This window comes from Lepidochelys olivacea, assembly GCF_965140295.1.
Source record: "Lepidochelys olivacea isolate rLepOli2 genome assembly, chromosome: 11".
Taxonomy (NCBI): Eukaryota; Metazoa; Chordata; order Testudines; family Cheloniidae; genus Lepidochelys; species Lepidochelys olivacea.
Genome location: NC_140421.1, coordinates 4,450,716 through 4,469,880, shown reverse-complemented (window position 1 = coordinate 4,469,880; position 19,165 = coordinate 4,450,716). Strand labels below are relative to the sequence as shown.

General features: G+C 43.5%; 1 protein-coding gene across 4 annotated transcripts in view; it reads left to right on the top strand.

The window, feature by feature from the left end:
* The window catches only part of SMARCAL1 (SNF2 related chromatin remodeling annealing helicase 1), a 63,554-nt gene that overhangs the window by 18,871 nt on the left and 25,518 nt on the right, over nt 1-19,165 (top strand). For 2 of the 4 annotated variants that reach the window (XM_084643951.1, XM_084643950.1), the window contains exons 8-10: nt 1,783-1,941; nt 3,935-4,000; nt 14,191-14,331. In XM_084643951.1, coding sequence (XP_084500077.1) covers nt 1,783-1,941; nt 3,935-4,000; nt 14,191-14,331 — 366 coding nt within the window. The remainder of the gene's footprint in view (nt 1-1,782; nt 1,942-3,934; nt 4,001-14,190; nt 14,332-19,165) is intronic. The other 2 variants (XM_084643952.1, XM_084643953.1) reach the window with 2 other exon arrangements.

Below are 19,165 nucleotides of genomic sequence, written 5' to 3'. Positions count from 1 at the left end.
GTGGCCCTTAGTTCCTGTGGAAGTTTATTTCATAGTCTCAGACCAGCCCCCTAGCGAGCTCTGTCTGTGGCAAAGATCGCTTTACCCTTTATTATAGAGAGTTTCACTGTGCCAGAGAAGTGCAGTGGCTGACCATGGTCTTTGTCCCAGAGCTTTAGGCTCTTTTAGGTGGCACTCGATGGGCTGAATCCTTTGGAGTAAGGACTGAGACCTTGAATTTGAGTTGAAATTCTGTGGGGAAACCAGTGTAAGAACAGGTTTGATATGCTTGCAGAAGCCGGTGTTGCTGTGGAGACTGCTGCAGTGGTCTGTAATAGTTGCAACTTCCAGAGCGCCAAAAGCTTCATGCCCTAATCTGTCACATCACTGTAGTCCAGCTGAGAGGTGACAAAGGCGTAAATAACTGAGGCCAGGTTGGGACAGAGTTTCGTAGCCAACTAGAAATGATAAAAAGGGTTACTCATGGATGCTGCTATGAGAGTGCTCATTGTCTACAAGGAATCTAGGAGCCATCTAAACCACAGATTGAATTAACCAGTTGCGTGTTTGTGAACCTTCAACCAAAGGAAACTGCCCTGTGCCTACCATGCTTTCCCCTGCCCATCAGCATTACCCCTGTCTTGCTCAAGTTCAGCTTCAGGCAGCTGCTCTTCATCCATGGGCTGATCTCATCCAAGCACTAGGCTCTCTTGGTGGTAGTGGTGTGGTTATATGTGGTAAAGATAGGTAGAATTGTGTGTCATTCTCTTACCGTTGACACTAGAATCCATGTCATCTGCCCAGTTCACACAGTGGTTTTATGTAGCTGTGTAGTAGGACCCGTGAGAGAATTGATCCTTGTGGGACTGCACAAGTGAGGGGTCTAGAAACATGATTTTCCCATTGTTACTCTTTGGCTGCATCCCTGCAGGAAGGACTCAAACCATGTTAGCGCATCGCCCAGATCTCCGCCACTTCTTTCAGGAGAGGCAGCAGTATCTCGTGGTCAACAGTACTGAATGCTGCAGGGAGACTAAAGTAATTGAAATAAATGGGAACCTTCATTGCTCGGCACCCGAAAAAAAATCTCTCTCAAATTGGCCACCCAGAATCAGTGGCCCCTTTTTGAATATTTATCTGCTGGTTTTCATGATGAAATGTGAGCACATGTATTTCAGTTGCCACCATAGAGCAGCAGTCAGTAGCTCCGTTAGGCTGGTTCTTAGAAGGGAAAACAGACCTTTAAAAGACCTGGAGAAATTGTGCTTCGTCTGTATCATGGTGCAAAGTTTTATAAACCTTCCTGCGGTGTAAAATATTTTCTGCTTGTAAGTCCCTGGCTTTCACAGCTTCATGTTTACTGTTGGTGTGGGCGGAATAACAGTGAATCTCTCTACTAAGAGTGGCCATGCTACTCCGTTGCTGCTCTGGCTTTTGGGCACAACTAGGAACCTTGGGAGACAATCACGTTCATTTCTGATTGCAGCCAGAGTTCTTGCTGAGTAAGAAGCAAAGAGAAAGTAGGCTTAGATCTTTCTGGTGGAGGGAGTGTGGTGTAGTTCCCAGAGCATGGGACTCCACTTCTGATGCCTGCTCTTCCAGTTACTTGGTGCGTGGTCCTGGGCCAGTCACTTAAACATTATTAGGCCCATTCTCAAGTTGGTAAAACTGAAGCACAAACTGGTTATTTCCAAAGATGTGGTTATGAGGTTCCATTATAGCTTGAGAAGGTCTTTGGGATCCTCAGAGGAAAGAAACTAGAGATGTTCAGCATCCTATTAATCACTTCTTCTCCTTTCTCAGGCATTTCATAGGTGGCTTCCCTCCCTGAGCCCAGAGGGCACCAATGTCATACTGACAGGCAAAGACAACCTGTCAGCAAAACTGATAAACATAATCAGTTTCGACCTCCTCAGCAAGATGGATAAGCAGCTCAAAGACACTTTCCAAGTTGTCATTATTGTAAGTAGCACCCCTAGTTATTTAAATGGGATTAGGAGGCACATACATGCTGGATTCTCCTGGGTTGTTAACAGGCATTTCTTGTAGTGACTGGATGCTCTACACAGCAAGTTGTATATCCTTCTATATTCAACCATGTGTTGGCTCCAGGGCAATCTCCAACTGTCACTAGTACATGTAGATATATATGGGGAGGGTTCCTGAAACCTTTTCAGATAAGGTTTGCTGCTCCCCTGCTCTGTACTACTTATCCTCCTCTCCAGCTCCTGAGACCCTGATTCTTCCCTGCTGGATGTGAGCAGCTCTCATTGACTGTAAGGGGAAGATAGATGTTTCCTGTAGCTGGAGAATAGAGTTCCAGAAATGCTCTGTTGGCAGATCAATGGGATTGTGTTTTGCCCAAAGAATGCCATAGTGAAAGTGTTTTGAGGAAGGGCCATGCCTTTGACTGGTTTTCATAGAATTTTACCATTGGTGACATTATCTGCGTATCCAGTAAACCAAAAAAACCCTCTTGAAATAATGTTCAGAGTCTGGTCTAAAGCATCAAAATGCAGCATAATCAAAATCAAGGTTGACACTACACACTTCAGTTGGACTGTTTCATTGCAAGTGTGTGTTTTGCTTTTTGTGTGTGTGCAATTTCTATGATCTCTTTACTTTCATTGATGGCTCTATAATCTGTAATTTTTAGATACCATAAGGATAACCATTATAGAAAACCCTTAGGTAGACTTCAGCTCTATTCCAGTTAATTAAAATAAATAAGTGTGTGTGTGTGTATATATATGTATATATATGTATGTTTAATGGGACCCTTTTAGAACTCATTGCTTCAAATCCAGCTTAGATCAATAGTAACCAAAAAGTCATTACACTTTGATGTCTGTTATCTTATGTGAAATTAAGTGTTCTCAGCCTGGTTTCCAGTGAACAAATGTTTCTGTCACAAACAGCATCATGACTGCTGTTGTTGGCAGTGTCAGCAGAGAGGATGAGAACAGACTGGGTGCTGGAGACTGAACTTTTCTCTCACCTCTGTTGATTTCGTAAGGGTCCAGGCTGAGACATAGTGTCAGGATGGAGGAAACTCACATTGTCACTTCTTGTCTGGGGATAGAGGATCTCTGACTCTAGAGCAATCAGTCCGGTACCTTTCATCTGCACTAAATTGGCAGATATTTTATTTATGCATGTGTGTGTGCAGATTCAAATCCTGGCTATGTCCTGTGGATCAAAATGGCCCCACTGAGTGTTTAGCCTCCCTGCTTTTTTATTTCTAGTCCTCCTCTGCTGTCATAATAACATTACCTTATTGCTAACCAGGACTGTGAAGGCTGTGCCTTGCAAGCTAAGTGGTGTATCGTCCTCTCTACGCATGGCTGCTCACTCATCCACACACGTCAAGATGAGAATGTACCCTTTGAGGGTGCCAATTTCCTCAGCGTCTTTAAGTTCTGCCTAACTACAACAAAGGAAAGGTAGCCTATTCTGCGAGTGATGTGTCTCAGTCGGGAGGTTATTATCCACCTGGAGAGCCCTAACAGCAAAACAGTTGGTTCCTAATTAGATTTCCGTACTTCTGGATGCTTTTCATTAACCCCTTCATTTTAGGGAGGAGGCACTGCATGGGGCTCCCCATGAGTTTTGCATTTAAAGAAAGGACACACAGTAGCAAATGAAGATCAGTGGTGGAAATTCTTTGCCTCTTTTCATTTCTTCTCTCCACTTGCTTGCTTGACTATGATCATTCATGATTCATGTCTTAATGTTTTTCCCCCCATTCCTGTTAATTTGCAGGCAGTCCTACCCGCTTTATGATGGTTTCACATTCAGAATATGATGTTGGCCAGCCCAGAGACTGAAATCTGCCTGGGGATGATAGGCTTGAAGTATTATGCAGCATGGGATGCTGGGAATTTGTTCTTTATCCCAGAGTTGAGCTATGACTTAGGGCTTAGCTCTATTCATTTTCTTGCCTGTTTTGTTTCAGGATGAATCTCATTTCCTAAAAAACACAAAAACTGCACGATGCCGAGCTGCAATGCCTCTTCTTAAGGTGTGTATTCTGTATGCCAAGCTTTCATCAACTTCCTCCTAGAGACTCCTAGCGGTATTGCTTTTGTATACCTGACGTAGGAACCAACAGCCAAGTTCTGTTACAGGGGCAGGATAAATCCAAGTAACTTCTTTGATCCCAAGGTAGTTACTTTGGGCTTATACCAGTGTAACTAAGAGCAGAATTTGTCCCCAGATCTCAACTGCATGTGTGCATGCACATGACTGGCAGCAGGGTCTAATGGAAAAAGCTCAGGAGTTCCCAATTTCTAATCCCAGTATTACTACTGACTTGCTTCGTGGCCTTGTCTCAGTTTCCCCATCTGGAAAATGGGGATAACAATATTTCATCCCCAGGGTGTAGTAAGAATGTATTAACATCTGTACTGTGTATTTAATGAGGCAAGCACCATGTAAGCACTTAACATTTATTACATGCAATAACTTGGGGCTCTTAAGTACTTCTATACTCCAATATTGTTTATTCTAGGCTCCTTCTTCCCTGGCTTTGTGCTAGGACCCTATGTCCCAACACTGCTTACTTCCCATCTGTTTGTGCAACTGGTGTTTGGAGCAGCCAAAGCTCCATTGCTGGTAGAATTTATATAATTGAATGGAGAAGTGGTGGGAACTGACTGGTACAGCCCAAGTTTTTGCTAAACAGGTACATTTGTTCAGAAGAGTTGAGAACTACTAGAGTATAGAATACCAATAGATACATGCACACACCAGATTTTTTTAAAAAAAGCCTTTTAACTATTTCAGGTTTTCCTAACGTACCACGTATGTAGAACCAAACCTACACTCAGCGTTGCATTCCTGGCGCCTGCTGTCTCATCAATGACAGACCACCGTGCCTGTGGAACAAAGGCACTTCGTAGTCTGCAGTAGAGAAGGGGCTCAGTATCTTTCCTATGAACAGTGGTTGGCAGTAGTTGAATTCATCTGTGGGTTTAGGAGACCTATGCTGCTTTTTTGCTGATTGTAGTGTTGACTAACCTTGTATTCTGGAGATTCGTAATGACATGTTCGCATGCTGAAGGTTTTTTCTTGTTGTTCTAATTATGTTATTCTCCATGAATATGTAGATGGAAAAAAGGTCAAAATCCTGTTTTCCTTTGGTTTTGAGACTTCAATTGGAAGTTGAGCACATGGTGCAACTTTCTGTGCAAACTGCAATAAGTAAACCAGGGCACTTTTCCCGTTGTAGCACTTCTATGTAAAGGACAACGCCAACTCCTGTGTGCACACCCCTCCCCTGTGCTGGTTGGAGCATCAGACTTGCTCAACTAAGTGTGTGTGAGAGAGAGCACGCTTGATTCTCTTACAACTAAAGGAGATTCTCCTTTAGCTCAAGTGACAGGGCCCTGTGCTGTTGGATGGATTTGAGTTCTGTCGCGGCTTACAGTTATGTAGTCCTGGGTGGACTACAGATGTGTTGTGATTTCATCAGATGGTTCAGTTCCCAGTAAAGTGTCGTCTTAACTATTTTGAACTGTGTGAGGATCAGCTTTCAAAACTTGTATCATGCATCCTGCAAATAAGGTAAAGAACCAAAGATTGGTCTCCTTTTAGAGTGCCCCATGACCTTTATTAACCTATTTATAGTTTACAATTTTACACTGATCACACATATTGGAGAGCTGATATTTCCAAACTTGTAAATTTCAGTCCTTTGAAGGTACATTGATTTTTGTAGTGTTCAACTTTCAACTGAAAATGGTATTAAGCAGGGAAATGGAGGCCAAAATATGGGGAAAAAAAACTTTATATCCGATGTCCAGGTGAATGCCATTTTGAGGCTTTGGTCTTTTGATTTATGGTGCAAATATTAAATATTTTCTCACTTAAAGGAACAAAAAAGTGAGGTTGTCTTTAGTTAAATGTTAATCTTTTTGCAGCTGTAATCCTAATATGCATCAAATAAGCACCAAAATTGCTAAATATAACAAAACCTCAGGATTCTAAATATTTAAAGTGCTTTGTGATTGTTGGATAAAAGGGTTAGATAAATACACATTTATTATTAAATGTTTTGGGACCTGGGGTGAAGGTCTCACTTCTGTTCCTGCCTGTTTAGGCCATGTGAAAGGATCAGAGCAGTGTGAAGTAGTCTGGTGCAGGAACTGCAGAAGAGGGGTCCTGACACCGTCTCTCAAGCCCTGGTGTAGGATCTGAATATGGGAATGCTGTGTATTGCAGCCCTGCTGCTGACACTGTGCTGTGGAGGCAATGGGAAGCCCTGGGATGCTGCTATAATTTAGAGAGGCCCCTAGAGCTGTCTGAAGCCTTTGTCTGCTCATAAGTTTTTTGCTGCTTTAACTATGCTGGCATGGTTTAAATCAGCAACCCCCGCAAACCTCAGATTATGGCTACATTTCGAGCTGCGGGGATGAAAACCAGCTTGAGGAGACATACCTGTACACTACCTCTGATTGAGTTGTTGCTAAAAATAGAGTTAGTGGCCAGCGGTAGGAGGGGCTAGTTGCCACGAGCACCTTTCTATAATCTGGGATGAGCATGTGCTTAAGAGAGCTAGCCCATCCCGCCACTCTGTTTTTAGCCCACTAGTTCAGAGCTAGCACAGGTATGTCTCAAGCTGGGAATCACCCTCACTCCCAGCTCAAAGTGTAGATGATCCCTTACTTATTCTGTGGGCCTCTTTAGCCCCCTCAGGATCAGGAGTGCCTAATCTGCCTTTGCTCCCTTGGCTGTGAGTTCCGCACTGTGCCTCTTGGAGAGGCAGCACAGAATGTCATTCTGGGCGTTTAAGCCACTTTCTCGAATAACAAGTAGATGGACATCTTCCAAAGCATGAATGCTTAGATTTCAGCTGATTTATGGGAGAGGGAAAAAAACATCTAAGAAATGTGATCTCTGCTTCTTATTTGCTATAAATATTTATACGCCTTTAACCGCTACGGCCAGATTTAAATTGAAATGTTTCTGAGGCTGATAGCATCCTTTCCATGGGTATTTAATAAGTCCTTTTTAGCGTACTAGAATCTGGTGCTGTAGCTTCCATATTACAGTGGCAAGTAAAATTTAGAAATTTGTTACGGTGGTTTAGACAAAACTGCACAATAATCAGATTAAATAAATAAAGATTTAAGCTTAGCATGAATTTGAAAATTACCTTGCTAGCAACAGGGCTGAATATCTGCTTCTGAAATGCTTCGCTGTGGATTTGTTTTAATCTTTAATATCTTGAGGTCATTGATCATTTTTCAGCATAAAGTGGTATTTTTTTCCATATCACTCATCTTTTTCTGCTCTGGTGTAAACGTTGCCATGGAGCTGGCACAGGACAGCGATGTATGGAGTTTTCCACTCTACCCACATATAAAACATGTGACTGAAGTCTCACTGTTGTGGATTGGGAGAAATAATCATTCATATAAATGACTATGTGTCTTGGTCTTCTGTATTGTACACCAGAGTCATGTAAGACAGATTTTGCTGCTTCTCTATCAAGTGCCGGGTAGGGAAGGGTTTTGTTCCCCACAGTTTGGCTGAAGAAAGGGGGCCTCCTGAGGCCCCTGAGGGCAGACTGCGTTTTAATATAGTACTTTAAGCAAACGGGATACACAGAATTGTAGGACTGGAAGGGACCTGCACTCATGGCAGGACTAAGTATTATCTAGTCCATCCCTGACAGGTGTTTGTCTAACCTGCTCTTAAAAATCTCCAGCGATGGAGATTCCACAACCTCCGCAGGCAGTTTATTCCAGTGCTTAACCACCCTGACAGTTATGAAGTTTTTCCTAATGTCCAGTCTAAACCTCCCTTGTTGTAATTTAAGCCCATTGCTTCTTGTCCTCCTTAACCTCTGAGGATAGAACAATTTTTCTCCCTCTTCCTTCTAACAACTTTTTATGTACTTGAAAACTGTTATGTCCCCTCTCAATCTTCTCTTTTCTAGACTAAACAAACCCAGTTTTTTTCAATCTTCCTCATAGGTCATGTTTTCTAGACTTTTAATCATTTTTGTTGCTCTTCTCTGGACTTTCTCCAATTTAGCTACATATTTCCTGAAATATGGCACCCAGAACTGGACACAATACTCCAGTTGAGGCCTAATCAGCATGCAGTAGAGCGAAAGAATTACTTCTCATGTCCTGCTGACAACATTCCTCTTAATAAATCCCAGAATGATATTTGCTTTTTTTGCAACAATGTTACACTGTTGACTCATATTTAGCTTGTGATCCAGTATGACCCCCTATATCCCTTTCTGCAGTATTCCTTCCTAAGCAGTCATTTCCCATTTTGTATGTGTGCAACAGATTTGTTCCTTCCTAAGTGGAGTATATTGCATTGTCCTTATTGAATTTCATCCTATTTACTTCAGACCATTTCTCCAGTTTGTCCAGATCATTTTGATCCTATCCTCCAAAGCACTTGCTCCCAGCTTGGTATTGTCCACAAACTTTATAAGTGTACTCTAGTCTATGCCATTATCTAAATCATTGATGAAGATATTGAACAGAACTGGACCCAGAACTGATACCTGCAAGACCCCACTTGATACTCCCTTCCAGCTTGACTGTGAACTGCTGATAACTACTCTCGGGGAACGGTAGGTCAACCAGATATGCACCCACCTTATAGTTGCTCCATCTAGATTGCATTTCCCTAATTTGTTTATGAGAAGGTCATGTGAGACAGTATCAAAAGCCTTACTAAAGTCAAGATATACCACATCTACTGCTTTCTCTCCCCGACCCCCCAATCCACAAGGCTTGTTACCCTGTCAAAGAAAGCTGTTAGGTTGAGTCTTGACAAATCCATGCTGACTGTTACTTTTCACCTTATTATCTTTTAGGTGTTTGCAAATTGATTGCTTAATTATTTGCTCCATTATCTTTCCGGGTACTGAAGTTAAGCTGACTGGTCTGTAATGCTGCGGGTTTATAGATGGGCACTATATTTGCCCTTTTCCAGTTCTCTGGAATCTCTCCCATCTTCCATGACTTTTCGAAGATAATTGCTAATGGCTCAGATATCTCCTCAATCAGCTCCTTGAGAATTCTAGGATGATTTTCATCAGGCCCTGGTGACTTGAAGACATGTAACTTGTCTAAGTAATTTTGTCTAAGTAACTTGTTCTTTCCCTATTTTAGCCTCTAATCCTACCTCATTTTCACTGTCATTCACTATATTAGACGTCCAATTGCTACTAACCTTTTTGGTGAAAACTAAAACAAAAAAGTCATGTAGAATTATGCCATTTCCACCTTTTCTGTTATGTTTCTTCCCCGCACCCCTTTGAGTAACAGGCCTACCCTGTCCTTTGTTGTCGTCTTGCTTAGCATGTTTTCTGGTTACCTTTTATGTCTCTAGCTAGTTTAATCTCATTTTGTGTCTTGACCGTTCTAATTTTGTCCCCACATCTTTGTATTATTTGTTTATATTCATCCTTTGTAATTTGACCTAGTTTCCGCTTTTTGTAGGACTCTCTTTTGAGCTTCAGATAATTGAAGATCTCCTGGTTAAGCCAGGGTGGTCTCTGGCCAGACTTCCTGTCTTTCCTACGCAGTGGGATAGTTTGCTCTTGTGCCCTTAATACTGTCTCTTTGAAAAATTGCCGGCTCTCTTCAACTGGTTTTCCCCTTAGACTTGCTTCCCAGGGGATCATAGAAGATTAGGGTTGGAGGAGACCTCAGGAGGTCATCTAGTCCAATCCCCGCCTCAAAGCAGGACCAACCCCAACTTAATCATCCCAGCCAAGGCTTTGTCAAGCTGGGTCTTAAAAACCTCTATGGATGGAGATTCCACCACCTCCCTAGGTAACCTATTCCAGTGCTTCACCACCCTCCTAGTGAAATAGTTTTCCCCTAATATCCAACCTAGACCTCCCCCACTGCAACTTGAGACCATTGCTCCTTGTTCTGTCATCTGCCATCACTGAGAACAGCCTAGCTCCATCCTCTTTGGAACCCCCCTTCAGGTAGTTGAAGGGTGCTATCAAATCCCCCCTAACGCGTCTCTTCTGCAGACTAAATAAGCCCAGTTCCCACAGCCTCTCTTCGTAAATCATGTACTCCAGCCCTCTAATAATTTTCGTTGCCCTCCGCTGGACTCTCTCCAATTTGTCCTCATCCCTTCTGTAGTGGGGGGACCAAAACTGCCAAAACAGGCCCCCATCTTGCAGACATCTGAAAATGTGCACCACCTTACTCACATGAGTGAGATCAGTGAGCCTATTCATGAGAGTAAAGCTACACATGTGCTCAACTTTGCAGGATCAGGGTTACAAGGGAGGAAGTGGAAGCAGACATCCGTTTTACACCATAGGAATCTTTGGCTAGATACGATTTTTTTAAAGTCTTATTTCTCAGTCTCTAACAGAGTTCTTCACTGATGACACACCGTGATGCTTCTGAAACCCGTTCATGTTCCATTGAGACCTTCCCCAGTTCCCACTGCCTTGTGATATCACATGCAATTACAGAAGAACAAAACATGTAACATTTTGACTTTTGGGTGGAAGTGGAATCATTTTCAGCAGGGGTCCTCAGGAGAATCCTCCGTGGACGAAGTGGCGGAGTTTCAGTCTGTCCCAGCAGTTTGTTTTCTCTCTGTTGTACATTTCCCCTGTATCTTCATAGTTTTAGACAATTTGATAGTATATGCATTGTTTATCAGTTATAAACCATGAAGAAAGAGGCTGGGGGTGGGCCTATAGGGTATTATGGAAGTCCTGAAGCTACATGTAGCTGTAACTGCAGTAATCTGTGTGTGCGCTCATTTCAAAAGGAATGTTTAGAAGAGAGAAATAGGTCAGAGTATATTAGCTAGTGCTGAAACTTGAAGGTAATGGAGAGCAAAAAAGCCCTCTTTCCAGTGGAGAACAGCTAGCTCCTTTCCCATAGGCATTCTGAATCCATGGGGATAGAATAAATTAAATTAAAAATCATCACACTCCTGTCTGCAGGAACCTTCAATCTCAGGGGCCGAGAGAGAGAGAACCTTGTTTTGGAATCACAGAAGACTTTGGCCCTCCAGGCTTATGCTAGATCTTCGGTTCTGGTTTCAAGAGCTTGTGATTTCCCCCCCACCCGCCTCCCGTCTTCCCATCCTACCACAGCCAAATTCAACCACTGCCATTAAAAAAAAATTCTCTTTATTTTGGTATCAATTATACGTACTAGGGGGAAAAAAATCACTTGCAATATTTATATTTGTGGGATTCTGACTTCAGGCTAGTCCTGATACAACCCAGGCACAATCCAGAGAACTGTCTGATTGGAATAGAGAAACCTATTCTCGAAAGCCGCTTCAGCCACTGCCCGTATCTTTCCCCTTCAACAAGTCTCATCTCTCTCAGGCGATTGTCTTCTGCATTAAAATTGTCATCAGATTCTTCATTTGCGTCAGGATAAGATTCTTTATATGTTAATCCGCTCAAGAGGACAGAGTAAGCAAGAACTGGGGACTTCAGTAACTGTACATCCAGCCCCAGCGTTGATGAAGGGAAAAGGTATCAGCCTGTTAGTGTATGGCAGGGCTCATTCTGTGAAATTCATTTAGCACACAGAGAGCCATTGTATGCAAATGAGGCTCTTTGCATGTTCAGTTAGTTCTTCGTGGCATAACCTCCCCCTTTCTGCACTTGGAAGCAGTTGGGTGCTGTGTTTTGACCTCTAAGCTGAATACCTGGTGCAGGGTAGGAAACACTTCATAAATTAGTCCTGGTGAAGTAACTTTTGGAAATGTTGCCAAACCTATGGAACTCTTCTAATGTGGGGCATCCTTTGTAAAGTACTTTGAGATCTACAGATAACAGAATATCAGGGTTGGAAGGGACCTCAGGAGGTCATCTAGTCCAGCCCCCTGCTCAAAGCAGGACCAATCCCCAACTAAATCATCCCAGCCAGGGCTTTGTCAAGCCTGACCTTAAAAACTTCTAAGGAAGGAGATTCCACCACCTCCCTAGGTAACGCATTCCACTGTTTCACCACCCTCCTAGGGAAAAAGTTTTTCCTAATATCCAACCTAAACCTCCCCCACTGCAACTTGAGACCATTACTCCTAGTTCTGTCGTCTGCTACCACTGAGAACAGTCTAGATCCATCCTCTTTGGAACCCCCTTTCAGGTAGTTGAAAGCAGCTATCAAATCCCCCCTCATTTTTCTCTTCCGCAGACTAAACGATGAAAGGCTAGATAAGATCTAGATATTATTATTATTATAAGCCTTATGACTACCTTCTTGGATAGATAAGGGCTTCGGGACAGGGTGCAGGTTCCCAATGAACAAGGCACCAAGTCTGGCTTCCCTTGCACAGTTTCCCAAGGACAGAGCTACAAGAATAGCAACAGAGAGTGTGGGGAGGAGAATGCCAGTCTGGAAGGTTAGGATCCAGATGCTGAGCGGTGTTTTATCTAAAGCTGTGTCAACCTGGCATGGGCAAGGACCTCCAGCGGGCCAGCCTTTACTTCACCGCGGTCTTCTGGGGATATTTAGTTGGTGGTTTCTTCATGGAGCTGTGAGCGCGGGCGTACGGCTGGCACAGTTCATGGATGTCCCAATGCCTGCCCTTTCTGCAGTGATTAGGAGACCCTGGCCCATGCCTGCCCCCAGTGTGACATGTTGCAGCCCCTCTTTCAGCTCCTTCAGAACCTCCTGCTTAGGGTGTGGTTGCATGTGACCTTGTCAACCTCCTGCTGGCACTGGCCAAGTTGGTCATCCATCAGTCCAGGAGAGGGAAGCTCAACGGAGAGGTTCTCTGTGAGTATGGGGCCTACTTTTGGCTCTCTGGGCAGAGTTCCTCTGGGGTGCGTCCACTGACTCCTTTGTCAGGGGTTCTTTACTTAGTGTCACCAACTGGTACTCTCGTTTTGAACCTTTGACCTCTTCTCCTGTCTCTGTTTTATCGTTTGTTGTCCCACTGAATCAGATGTGCTCTGTGCCCCCTCCCTCAATTGAGGTGGCTGGCCTTCTGTTTATTCACTTTATTAAAAACCTGCTTTTTATGTTAGTGAGACTTTTCTGACCTTAGCTGTGACCACATCTCCCACTCGGATCTGCCTAATAAGGGAAAAAAATCCCACTTACTTCGACTTCAGCCTATAAATATCTGACAAAGAACTGCTGAATTAATTTCCGGTAACTGATAAGTGAGCCCTTCTTCCTCCAGACTTGGTCAGCGAGTGAATGAGTCAGTCCAGTGAATAGATTTGGGCGACTGGTAGATCTCGCTGAAACGATAAAAGAATTTCATTTTCTTTTTCATATCAGTGTGAACGAGCTTTCAGTATAGATGTCTTTCAAGGATCTCTTTGTATTTTAATGATCCTGCATTAAAGCATGCAGGAAATTGCAAGGCATGTGTAATTTAACTATTGTCTGTGAAATTATAGCAGTGGAAATTCATAGCTCTCTTGCAATAAGGGGATTAGCTGTTATTGGAGGTAAGAGGGCAAAAGTGCAACTTGAGGATTTTATGTTTATAAAATAGAATTTCTCTTCCCTTTGTGAATCTTTTTATTTTAAAGTACTGACTTTTCCCATTTGATTTATTGCATGCAATTTTCCTGCATGACTGTTGTTTATTAGCTATTAGGTTTTGACATCTAACAGGCTGCTAATAGAGCCACCAAGATTGGCAGGTTGGCCTCTTCTAGCCCTGAATCAGGCAGTATAATTTGCCTCTTACAGTTTTGTTTTTTGTTTTTTTTCAGTCAGAAACTTTTCTTGTCCCCCTGCCTCACTTTTGTGTGTGCAGGACAGAGTATATTTATGGCTTGTTGCGGCATGCTTCTTGCAACAGAATTTATTCTGAAAGCGAGGATGCGCCTTAGAGGTGTGTGAAGCCTTCCTGTGAGATCTGATGCTGATGGGAGTGTTGAGCCCGGGATAAGATTTGAACATGCATGGGGGCGAATGCCAGTTGCCAAAGTGCCGAAATAAAAATAGACTTCCCTTTACCTTTGAAACCAGGGCTGACAGTGCGTTGTACTCCCCGCTGTGGAGATCGGAAGCCCTTGTCCTCAGACCATCTTGACATAGCAAAGGCCAGGAGTGTTTTGAAGATGATGCACTCCTTCCTTAGGAGAGTTGAAACAATTGCACTTGACCTTTGTTTTGTGGGTGAGATTTATGGTTCGCAGAAGCTGCTTAAGTGATTTCCTAAACTCTGCTTGTGTTTTTATCTGTATAACAATCGTGTTCAATTTTGTTTTTGCAGGCTGCCAAAAGAGTGATCTTGCTGTCGGGAACTCCTGCCGTGTCACGCCCCGCGGAGCTTTATACGCAGATTGCGGCTGTCAGACCAACTTTCTTCCCTCAGTTCCATTCCTTCGGACTCCGCTACTGTGATGCCAAGAAGGTACTGGAGTGTATTATCTGTGAGATGCTAGCCTAGTGCATGTTCATGTGATCACAAACAGCTGTACAGATCTGGCAGGCTACTTATTTCTTTGCCAAAGTGGAGACCCTCACCCCACTTCTGCTCCTGCTGTGTGTAGCCTCTGCCTGTAATTTTAGGAAGAGTCTCTTCTCTTCCTCACAGCAGTGTTTTGAAAGCTCTCATACTGTGAAGCATTTTGTGCTGCGTGTAAACTGTGTACTTGGGCTGGGGGGAAGCAAAGCTACTCAATTAAAATCTGCCTCAGTGAGACCCTGCCTTAAAAGACCAAAAGGCAAATCAGTCATCACAGCAGTAAGCAAGTCTGATATGAGAGGCTCTGACCCTGTGGTGTCCGACTGTGATGAGCGGCTGCCGGTTTGGGCTGACCATCTGGAAACCAATTTCTAGTCCCATGTATGTTAATGCTAGTTTTTAACAGCCTGAGGAACTTTATGGTTTGAGCACTGGAGCCCTGCTTTTGCAAAGTCCAGAGGCAGGGGAGCAATGGAGACTATAAGCCACCTTTGTGCTCCACCCTCTCCTGATCTTGGGACCGCCTGGCTGGGGTCTGGCATGTATTAGAATAGTCTAAAGGCTGCCTAAATTTATGCCAGCTGCCTCTGGCTCCCAAGGGCCATTATAGCAGCTATGGATCAATCAGTCACAGCCATGCTGGCAGCCAGGAGGGGTGTGGAGTAGGAGCCGCTACAGCAGCTCTATGCCACTTGCTATACAAGGGGAATTCTCTGGTGCCTGGATGCATAAGGTTCAGGGCTGCTGTGTGCTGGTGGAGCTGGTCTTTGTAGTAACCTGGTTATTTCTTTGGCTCATGAGATGACCAGGCCCTGATGATTTTTTTAATTGGTCTGGTAGGTGCAGAGACAGGAGCCAATGTCACTGCTAAATCCTGAAGCAGAATAAGAAAGTGAATTGAGTTGAGCAACAGGAGTCTTCTATGCCAGCGTATCTTTCATGTTAACTTTTTGCTTCCCCCAAAATATATATTTGTAATACTTAGCTCTTGGTATAGAGAATCATGGTTTAGTGGCGTGAACACAGGACTAGGGGCCAGGAACACCTGAGTTCTAATCCAGGCTTTTACATGGATTCCCTCTGGAGCCCTGGTCAAGTCACTTAACTTTTCTGTGCTGTGGCTTCTCTAAAATGGAGATAATAGCTTCTTCCCTCCCATAAGGGTTTGTGGAGATCAAACCGCTGCAGGAGCAGTAGAAGATAACCCGTGTGGGTGCTAAATGTCATCCCTATAAGTCATAATATGAACTATATTTGTTTTGCTTTACATGGTTTGGTATTTTGTCAGTCTTTGGAGTACCTAGCACTTAGTGGGTCCTCACCAGAGAGCTTTGTACCTGAATTCCATCCAAAGTGGCTACTGAGTCCGCATATCCTGATCATACATTTGAGAGCTATGTGTCTAATAATCAAAGCACCTACTCTCTCTTTGGGGAGAGCTTGGTGCCAGTAGGGATGCACAAGTGCCCTGCACTTGACTAGCCCATTGGCTTCAGTGGTAATGTATTGACACTGTTGATTTAACTTAAGGTCACACTACATGGGGAGTCAGGATAGCGGGCCTAGCCTCTGGTTTCTGTAAGATCCCTGCAGTAGTGTTAGCAAAGTGCAGCATACCTGGCAGAGAATGGAAACCTCCCATTTCCCCAGCCACACTAGGATCTCTCGACACACGTGTGATGGTTCTCGGGGTACCCAGGACGGAGTCACCTTGTTACCTTTAGCGAGAGGCAGTCTTTTTCTTGAGATAGTTTGGCATCGGCTCCCTGACACTGCCAGCCTTTCAGCCACTCAAGCACTCTCCTCTGGGCTTATGCGAACCCTTCCTTTGCCTTGTAGGTTAACAGTAGGTGCACCCCAGTACCCTTGAATCATTCCCCTGTGATATCCACCCCTGATGCTGGCTACCCTCAAAAATACCAGGTCTGCTGTCCCAGAAGGAACAGTGTACACACTAGCTTGTAAGATTCATCTTTACTTAACACCACAGCCCTGAAATATATTGTTAGTGAAAACAAGAATAAGTTCATTATCAAAGTGTAGAGATTCTGGAGATGAGTGAGGATATTGGAAACAAATGGCTACATATAAAACAAAATCATAGCACAAATCTTTTTAGAGACTAAACTCAACTATCAGGTTAACCTCCTGTGTGAAGAAGTTTCTCACCCAAAGTCTTTTGCAGTGTTTTTCAACCAAGGTAAGCTCAGATCCCATTTTCGTGAATGTAAACACACTGCCCATTTAATTGATGAGGGGTGCTTTCTTTGCAATCTACATATACCCCCAAAGTTCATTCTCTGTCCTCCGAGACAGGATAACCACCTGTGGCTTGGTTTTCCTGTGTGCTGCTTCCCTGTTGACGTAACATCTCTTTGTTAATATCTGACTTTGTATGTAAATGGGCATTCATCATGTTAGTTTATGACACTTAATTTAAATCTGGACTGAGAGACACATTTCTTACTCCTATCTGGCTGAAAATCTGTTTTTCACTTCTGCCTTGACTTTCAAGCTGTATTTTCAGTATAGTGACATAACCCCTAGTGTAGTATCTGAACATACCGTTTGCAACAATATTAATGACCAGTGTAAACTCAGCTTTTATTTAAGTCTTCATGTGACAGTCTTTGGTGAGCCAGAATATACATATCAGAATTGGGATATTCTTGGCATTAAGGGGTTCTCGGGTTACAACGTGGAGCTCATTCAGAGGGGCACTATGCATTCAGAATATCTTTAATGTAGCTCCTTAATTCTTCCTTTCTGAGCAGCGTCAGTAGCTCTGCCAGGGGGGAAACAAGATGTGGCCTAATCTCTCTGGCTTTCTGCAGTGTGGAAAGGCTGAATGGTGGTGTGGTGTTCCATAGACCTTTGGGGTAGGGTTCCACATGACCAACTGTTGCTTCAGCTACAAGCCATTTGGATCTCAGGTTGGAGATGGAGTTGGACAAAGAAAACCGAGTTGAAGGAAATAAAATAGAGCTCCTCACCTACCTGCTAGGAGTTCAGTGGCAGGAAAATATTAAACTGGGTCTCATAAAGGTCAGTGCTTGAACCACTGTATAAATGAGCTTGCAACCTACAGTAAAACCAGCAGGAAGGGTCACCATTAATTTCAACTCCCTGTCTTAAACGGCTGCTGCCAAGCATCCCCAAGGTTTCCATTACAATTTTGTTTCATTGTGAAAGACCCACTTTTACTAGGCAGCTGAGTATTGCTGCTCCTTTAGACCGGTCGCTTGAGACAGGTGGTGCTGTCGTTAATGCTGGTGAATGATAGCAGCGACTGCAGTGAGCCTAGAAAGAATTCAGTCAGCCATTCTGCAAAGAACAAGAGGCGCTTTGTAACTGGAAAGCAATGTAGATGAGATGTGAGGGAACCGAATGAGATTTCTGCATGTTAGGATCGTAAGTAGTCCATGAAGATGGTGGGGGACAGGGCAGGAAACCTGGGGGAAGTTTGTTGATCTGATATAAAATGACATTGCGATTTTGATTGTTTGGTTGTTTTCTCTTGGTGTCAGGCTGGCTTTGGTGTAAATCTCTGTAGTGAGAATAATTCTGAAGGTGCTGAGGAGAGGAGGCAGAGCCTACAATCGGGAAGGGAAGCCTCTGAGGATGCAGGATTTTGGTAGTTCTGAGCTGACTTGCCCTCCTCAACCTGAACAGTGTGCCTGACCAGAAGGGGCCCTTCTCTTCAGTGTGCTCTGATCCCAGAGCACAGTAGGGCAAATTAAGAACAGATCAGTTTGACCTACTTTTAATGGGCGTGTTTTGTCTGTGAGAGTGGAACTTAATACATGGCCTGCGGCCACGCCTCCCTTACGGTACGTGCTCTTTGGACCTCACAAGGTCGGCACGGTCAGGCCTGGTTAGTACTTGGATGAGAAACCTCAAAGGAAAATAGCCAGATGTTGCAGGTCAGGACGGAGCCAGTCTCTCAGTATAGCACTGGGGATGCTATGCTGCAGGTATGGCCTTTTTAGCTGACTCAACCAAGGTCCTGGCCATTTTTGGTTCCTTTGCATTCCTCGCAATAGTAAGGCTTTTGGCCCGGTGTCCTGGCCAGATTCCAGTTTTGGTAACTGTTCTGCCTCCCTAAAAATTCCTCTTTTCAGTTTCGACTGGAAGTGGTGGGGGGGTTTACTAGTGGTGGGGTCCTAAGCTGCTGGTGTGGCGTTGCTGTGCACTGTTGAAACAGATGCTTCTTAAAACCGCAGAGGCAGCTAGGCTGTGGCGGTGAGTGGAATTAAACGGAGCAAGAGAGAGTTTGAAAAGTGTCTTGAAACCCGTTGGAATGGAAGGTGCTATATAAATGAGTTGTTATTAATAAACCCTGTTGTAATGGTTACATTAAACAAAAATTGACAAACCTGAACCATTTAATTTAAAATAAAATCCTGGCAATTCAGGATTTAAAAAGAATTGATTTAGTTTCGTGACAGAAACTTACAAATCTCTGGCAGATGCAATAAGAAAAGATATAAAACAAGAGTTTTATTGGTTTATGATCCAGTTCCTTGGCACCTCTGCTTTTAAAACTGCAACAAATGAAATGTCATCTGTTTTGTTTACAAGCTCAACTCAACTCAGTTTCTTGAAGTAGAGGCTGTGAAGCCATTTTTCAAACTGTTTGAGGTTGGCAAATAACAAATAAAAAAATTAAATAATGTCTAGATCAGCATGTGCTCTGCATTTGTAAGAGTTTGGCAGCTTCTGTTAATGCGGTAATAAATTTACTAACTTGAGTGAGATGCTTTAACACTTTGATAAGAAA